This window comes from Falco biarmicus, chromosome 4, assembly GCF_023638135.1.
Source record: "Falco biarmicus isolate bFalBia1 chromosome 4, bFalBia1.pri, whole genome shotgun sequence".
NCBI classification, from domain to species: Eukaryota; Metazoa; Chordata; class Aves; order Falconiformes; family Falconidae; genus Falco; species Falco biarmicus.
Genome location: NC_079291.1, coordinates 81,785,165 through 81,792,664, shown reverse-complemented (window position 1 = coordinate 81,792,664; position 7,500 = coordinate 81,785,165). Strand labels below are relative to the sequence as shown.

The 7,500-nt window shown below is 58.4% G+C and overlaps 1 protein-coding gene across 1 annotated transcript; it reads right to left on the bottom strand.

Annotated features, from left to right (window-relative positions):
• Nucleotides 1-365: 365 nt before the first annotated feature.
• UNCX (UNC homeobox) lies at nt 366-4,576 on the bottom strand. Its single transcript, XM_056338350.1, is given in 4 exon segments — nt 366-806; nt 808-1,413; nt 3,064-3,239; nt 4,327-4,576. Coding segments are annotated over 4 exon segments (1,473 nt in total).
• Between the last annotated feature and the right edge of the window lie 2,924 nt (nt 4,577-7,500).

The following is a 7,500-nucleotide window of genomic DNA, read 5'->3' as shown; positions in this document are numbered from 1 at the left end:
ACAAAGTCCAGCTGCTGCTAAGCCTTAACAAACAATTTTCCTTTTTTTTTTTTTTTTTTTTTTTTCTGTTTTTACCCCGTTTTCTTTTTTCTCTTTAAATATAAAAAACAAAAAGCTCTAACTGATCACCTGAATCGACCTGTGATAAGCTCTAAGGAGAGGAAGAGCCGCTCTCTGGGCTGCGCCCCCACCTCCGGGCTGCGGGAGCGGTGTGCGTGGGGCGAGCAGGGACGCGCTTCCCCCAGTTTCTCACGGGTGACGGGAGCGGGGGGTGTCGGTGTCGCTCTCGGGTGTTTTTACTTTCGTGGGGGTTTTTTTGTTTGTTTTGTTTGCTTTGTTTTTTTTTTAATTTGTTCTCGGCCCGGTCAATCCATGTCCACCTCCTCGCCGTCGGCGGGGCCGCAGTCCGATCTGTCCCTGGCTGTGCTGGCGTCCCGCGCCCGGACTGGCGACTCGGGCCGGGGGAAGCTGCCGCCCTCCGCGGGGGCGGCCGCCGCCGGGTCACCGTGCGCGGCGGCGGAACGGGGAGAAGCGCCGGCCGGCGCGGGGGGCACCGACCCCGCTGCAGCCGCCGCCGAGTCCGTGGGGCCGGGGCCGGGCTGGGCACCGGCGAGCGCCGGCTCCGCGCCGCAGCCGGGCGGGCCGGGGTTGGCGGCGGGCAATGGGGAGTCCCGGGGGGGCTGGCCGGCCTCGGGGCCCGGGCTGGCCTTGAGGGCGGTCTGCGGGACGAGGAAGCCCAGGGGCTGGGTGATGGGGTAGAGCAAGAAGTGTCCTTTGCCGATGAGGGTGCGGGGGGCGCAGGGGGGGGAGGCTGGGGAAGTCCGGGGCGGCTTTGCGGCGGGGGGGCGAGTCGGAGAGGAGGCTCTCCACGCTGAAGGGGTTGAGCTTGTGGAAGCTGCCGGCGCCGCGGACCCCCCCCGCGCCCCCGCTGCCGTCCCCCGACGGGGCAGCCGTGCAGTCCTTGTCGGGCGGGCGCTGGAGCCGCCCGCTCCCGCTTCTTTGGCTGGGGTAGAATGGCTCTGCCGTCTGGTCGCAGGCGCCGGGGGGCGGCTCGGAGGGGGCGGCGGCGGCGGGCGGCGGCGGGTGGGGCGGTGGGGGCTGCCCGCGGGGCTTGGCCTCGGGCGGGGCGGGCGAAAGGCCCCCCCCGCCGCCGCTGTCGCTGTCGGAGCTGGGCGTGCTGTGCAGGGAGAGACCGCTGGGCGAGTGCGGATGCCGGCTTTGGCTTTTGAGGAGCTTCTTCTCGTGCTTGCGCTTCTTCTTCTCCATCTTCTCCAGCTCCTTGCGGGCGATCTCCTCGGGGTCCATGGGCTCCCCGCTGCACGTCGTGGGGTGGGAGTTGTGAGCCGGCCGCCCCGGGCCCTTCTTCGTGTTCTCTTTCTTTCTCCATTTGGCCCGGCGGTTTTGGAACCAGACCTACACACCGAACAACGAGAAGCAATTAACACCCAGAGCACCGGCCCCCCGCGGTGGCTAGGGCCCGGGCGGGGGGAGCAGGGGGAGAAGCGCAGCTCAGGCCTCCCCCGTCCACCCCTCGAGGTGCCGGTAGCCCCCATCCACAGGACCGGGCGTCTGCGAGAAGGAGAGCAAGGGAGGGGGGAGGAAGAGATAACCACGCTTCTTAAACAGGGTAGGAGGAAAAGAAAAAAAAAAAACAACACAAATGGGGGGGTGCACACTCACGCACACATACGCTGCACCCTTCCCGCACTGGCGCCGCGGGGAGGGGTCGGGATAACACAGCCCCCCCCCCCCCCCCCCCGCGGCCGAGAGGGCAGAAGCACCAGCCGGAGCCCCGAGCTGCAGGGCCGGGCCCGATCCCTCCGCAGCAACGCAGAATGCGGTAGCGCACAGCACAATAAGCGGGCCGGAGGCAGGGGCGGCGCGGGGGGGGTCGCCTCGCCCCGACGGAGCGGGGTCTGGGCCTCCTGCCCACACCGGGCGCCGGAGCAGAGGGTTTGGATGAGCCCAGAAGCGGGGTTTGGTCAGGTTTGTTATAGATTATGGGAGGAAAACAAGAAACAATTAAATTGCATCCCCTCTGCTCCGGCCTTGCTCCCGCCGTTCCCCGGCACCCGCCGGGCCTCGGCCCATCGGGGCTGCCAGCAGCGCAGTGCCCGGCCGGAATCAGCGGCCGCGCTCGGTGCCGCAGCACGGCCCCGGCTCGGGGGCATCGCAGGGACGTCGGTGACCCGGTCCCGGCTCCTTCCCCACCGCCGGGCCCCGTCAGCCCCTGGGCACGGTGCGGCGGCGGCACTCGGAGCCGGCGCGGGGAAGGGAAGGCGGCTCGGAACACACCGAGACGATGGAACCGCGGCGAACGGCGTCAGCTCACCACGGGGCACGGCCCCGCCGCCGGGGCTGCCGTACGGCCGCGCTCCCGGCACACGCAGCCGCCCCGCACGGCCGCGGCAGCCCGGCGGGACACGGAGCCGCCCGGCCTCGCCGCCCGCTCGCAGCCACCGCGGCACAAAACAGCATCGCAGGACCCAGCAACAGCCCGCACCGCGCCCACGGCCCCCTGCTCAGCTCCCTTTTTATATATATATTTTTTTATATTAATAGAAGCAAATAGATTGTTCCCCTCCCCATCCCGTACTACCGAGGGCCTGAGCAGTTCGTTGAAATTAAGTTTTACAAGTTCCACACGCTCTCGATGCGCCTACGAGCTTTATTGGCATTCTCCAGCGTACCCTGGCCCGTGATTAAGCCTCGTATTTGCATGCTAATTTCTCGCCCTTGACTCATTTAAGAAAAATGTTTACAGTGGAAAAAAATATATATATAAAAAAAGGTTTAGGGAAGCCAGGCTGAGATGTCACTTTTCGGGACTCGTTTGCAAGATTAAAAAAAATAAAGTGAGGAAATGGTAAGAAAAAAAAACCATCAAGAACAGCAAGTGCAAAGCAGGGAAACAAAAGGAGAGGCCGGGAGGAGCGGGGCTGCGGGCCCCAGGCGCAGGGCCCGTCCCGGAGCGGGGCTGCGGGTCCAGCCGAGCATCCCGGGGACCGCTCGGCGCTGGGAGGGGGCAGGGGAGGGAGGGGACACGGGATACGCGGTTTTTACCTGCACTCTGGACTCCACCAAGTCCAGCCTGAGAGCCAGAGCCTCTCGCATAAACACGTCCGGGTAATGACTCTCATTAAACGCCTTTTCCAGCTCCTCGAGCTGCCAGCCAGTAAAATTGGTGCGGGTTCGTCTTCTTTTACAGCCAGGACTTTCTTTGTCCGGGTCACCCGAGTCTGAAAAGGCAGAAATACCTTCAGGTCCCTGGAAGACAGGCCTTCTCCCCCCCTCCCTGCCATTCACAGGAGCCTTTTAACTTTTGTGCTCGGTAGCGTTGGTAAAAGAGCGGGATTATACACACACCTGAGCTAAAAATGGGGAGGAACCCGATCTGCCCTCGCCTCCTCCGAAAATGTACTTTACAGAACATTTATTCCTGAAGGAAGCTCTCCATAGGCACTCAGCTGGCAGAGAGAGAGAGAGAAGTTCCAACATTTGCTCCAGCCACCAAAGGTTTAATTAAAAAAATAAAAATTAAAAGCCCCCCCTCTTTCCCTTCCCCAGGTCCCGTCCCCCCTCCCCAGCACCTGACCCCCGCAGACCCCCCGACACGGGCAGGCGCGGGGCTGGGGTGCTCGCAGCCTCTCCGGGTACGTACGTGGCCAGGCTGGGCATTTACAGCCCTAGCTGCACCTCTCCGAAGGTTTTCCACCAGGTGTGGAAATTAATAATATTTTTTATTTAGCCGAGGTGCAGAGAGGGGCTGCTCCAGGGTTAATAAAAAGGATGTTGGGGCGACGGAGCGTTTTAATAGCTGAACAATAGCGGTGCCACAGGCCGGTGGGGAGGGAAGAAAAACGCTTCCCTTTGGTTTAATCGTTTAAAAAAAAATAATTACTGGTCTTCATTCCCCAAACTCCAGCGATTCCCATTATTATTTTTAATTTTTTTTTTAATGGCACGATCCGAGCCCCCACCCCAGAGACGAACTTTGGAGAAGGCACCGGGCCGGGCCCGCTATTGTTCAGGGCACACGCGTGGCCCCGCGCCGGTGGGAACGGGGGATGCTCCCGGCGCTCGGCCCGGGGCCCCCCGCCCCGTCCTGGCCGCCCCCTCGGGGGAGGGGGGGAGGCAGCACAGCCGCCCTCCCTTCTCCAGGCACCCCAATATCCACAGATAGGGATGCGAGGGGGGTGCGGTGCCTTTCTTCCTCCGCGCTGACACGCTCCGGGCGGGGAGCGGCGGTTGGGTCCGGGGGGTGGTGGTGGTGGGGGTGTCGGGGTAGCGGGGGGGGGGGGGGGAGGGTAGCGGGGCCGCTCCTACCTGCGAGCTTGAAGGGCTGGCTGTCCCCGCTCACCCCGCAGCCGGAGGGGATGAGCGGCGCCGGGTTGACCACGGAGGCGGCGCAGGAGCCGCTCAGTAATCCATCGATGGAGAAGGGGACGGAGGCGGCCGCCGACTGTAGCTGGTGCCCGGCCAGCTCGTAGACGTGGTGGTGACCGAGCGGGTAAGGGAAACCCACCATTCCCCCGAACTGGGCATGAGGATGCTCCAGGATGCGGCTGTCCATCATGGGGGCGGCTCTAGCGCGGGGGGCGCCGGCGGGGCTGGGGGCGCGGGCGGCGGGGCGGCTGGGGCCGGGGGTGCTGCTGCCGGAGGAGGAGGCGGTGGCGCGGCGAGGGGCTCATGCTGCAGGGCGCCCGGGCGCTTTAACTTTATCAACATCAGGCTCCCAATAATTAGCTCAGGCTGGGGGAATTTGGGACCAATAAGAAACGTTAATCGGTCCTGACGTCAGAGACGTGCCAGTGTGGGGAGCAAACGTTTTCCATATCGATTGCTAATTATACCTGACATCCAGCCTCAATAAACAATATCAGAGCTGTCACAACACGACGAGGGGGGCTTTGATACGAACTCCAGCCCGGGGAGGGCGGCGGGGGCCGGGCGGGCAGGGGAGGGGGCGGGGGGGGGCCGAAGGGGGACCCACGGATCTGCCTGATACCCGGTTAAATACTAAACAGACGGAGTCACACACACACACAGCCTCCCCCCAGCCCCTCCAACCCACCCTCTTCCCCCTTGTCCCCTCCCCTCTCCAAATCACTAATAGATTTCCCTTTAAAACATTCACCAGCGTGTTGTGGGGATTTTTCACCAGAAATGCTCTACTCTCTGAACCTTTAAAGTGATGTTGCTCCAATTACAGAGAGACATTGAGCGGCAAATAGACTGATCCAATAATAGGAGATTCATCATCCGCTCTTTCCAGAGCTGTCACATTGAATTTAAAACTACAAGCCTTTTCATCTCCTCTCCGGCTCTATAACAGGGGAGAGGGGAGGGGGAGCAGAGGGAAAAAATGGGGGGGGGGGGGGGGAAGGAGAAAAAAAAAGAAAAAAAGAGCCGTTTGCAGCGTTTAGAAGGAGATTTGAGCATATCAATCGAAATCATAATTAATGCAATCTCCTATCGATTCAGCCACGGACACCCCCTCCCCAGCAGCAACCACAACCCTTGAATTGTGAGCGCAGCCACAGCCAGGAGCAGCCTCTGTTCGGTACAGAGGCGGCCAAAAATCAATAAATAATAATAATACTACCCCCTCCCTAAATAAAGTTCCACCCCTCCGCTCTTACCATCGCCCCCCCCCCCCCCTCCCCCGCAGGAAAAGCAGCCCATCGCACACCCCGCACTTCGCCCCGCCGACCACGAACAGCTTCCAAACAGCCGCCAAATTTGTCCTAATTAAATTACGTCCCCATAGAAGTTTTCACCCAAATCAAATATTGATAGGCTCCCCCGGTTAATAATTAAAGGGCCGCTTCTCCGGCAAAGCGCGGGGCTGGGGACCCCCGGTTTTGTACCCTCTCCCGCAGAGCCTGGTTAGAGAAACACTTTGCAAGCCCCTAGGAGGAAAGAGGAGGGGCTGGGGGGGGGGGGGAGGCATTTGCGCCCCCTCCCATCCCCAGCCCGCTGGGACCAGCGCTCTCGCTCCCCCGGGCGGGGGGGGTCCCAGTCTGGCGCCCCCCGGGGGGCTGGCTCCGGCCCCCGGGAAGGGAAGAGGGGCGCAGGGAGAAGCAGCGGTGGCGTTTAACAAAGAGGAGAGGGAGAGAAGGAGCCGGGCTGGAAAATCAAACAGGGGAAACTCTTTAAATCTTCCTGGGAGGTTCGTGTGGAATTAAATCCGCCGAGTCGGGGGGCGGGCAGGGTGGGGAGAGAAAAAGGGAAAAAAAAATGGGAAGGGAAAAAGGAGAGGGGAAGGGGAAAGAAGGAGAAACACTTTATCTCTGGGAAACATACAAATAGATTTTCCAGTTATAAAATATCCAGTCAAGATGATACATTTCCTAGTGCTGGATTGTGTGGGTAGGAGAGAGAGGGAAGCTAAAATTGAAATAAAAAGGAAGTCGAGTCTCTAATCTACGTTGTCTGTCCGGAGCTGTATTTATTCACCTAATTGAACGCCATACAATATACTGCTGCATTATTGCTGTTCCCTCCCTCCCCCCTATAGATTAGTTTAATTATGGTCTCCCTTCCTCTGCTTAGAGCTAAAAGGTAGCTTGAATTTGGACTACGCAGCCCTAACAGAAATAAGAAAATTATGGGGTTGGTATTAATTCTGGGGTCAAGGGCTTCACTTTTCACCATAATTTAATTTCTTTCTCTATAAATACTAAATGTAAACTGTGTCCACTGGACCAAATTTTGCCTGTAGCAATAAATGCCTCATTTTCTGTCGGATTTCAGGAGAGGAATGCGAGGGGGACGTGTTTCTGAATACAGAATGGTAATCAATCCAGCACAGAACAAGAGAGGGGGGACTTTTCTCTCTCTCTCTTTATTATAATGAATTAATTCGACTTTATTTATCCCATTTTCTGGAGCTGACAGAATGTTAATTTGAGTTGAAATTTCTCTCGCCTCTCACTCCCTGACCCCTGGCCTCCAGATTGGCGTGTTGTAATAACCTGAATCTTTCAACAGAAGCCCTGATAATTGTTACCTTATTAGCATGCAAATTGTTTAATTAATATTATTATGGAGAAGCATACAATCCGTCCGTCACTTGACCTCAAGTGCAAGTCCACGTAGTAAGCGGCTCTGTGCATTTCAATGTGCACATTTAAAATCGACTTCTGTTTTAATGTTTCTAGGATCCTTGTCGAGCTTCTAAAAATCTCTCTTAAAGTGTTTGAGAGGAGCTTGGGGGGGGTAGGGGGGTGGGAGCTTTTGATGGCTCTCGGCCTTGATATCTCTTTATATTGCTCTCCATCTAAAACACAAATTATAGAACCCCTTTTCTTCTTCGTCGTCTTTCTTTTTTTTTATTTTTGAACATCAAAATTTAATAATTGCTTCCTTGTCAATTGCTGCTTCTTTAAAGGCACCCCCTTCAATCCGGAGAGCTGTTCCTCCAGCCAAACACTCGCACCAGCTCAATGAAAAGCAGCCCTTGACACGCAGTCCTGGGAGACGCTGCATTTAAATCCC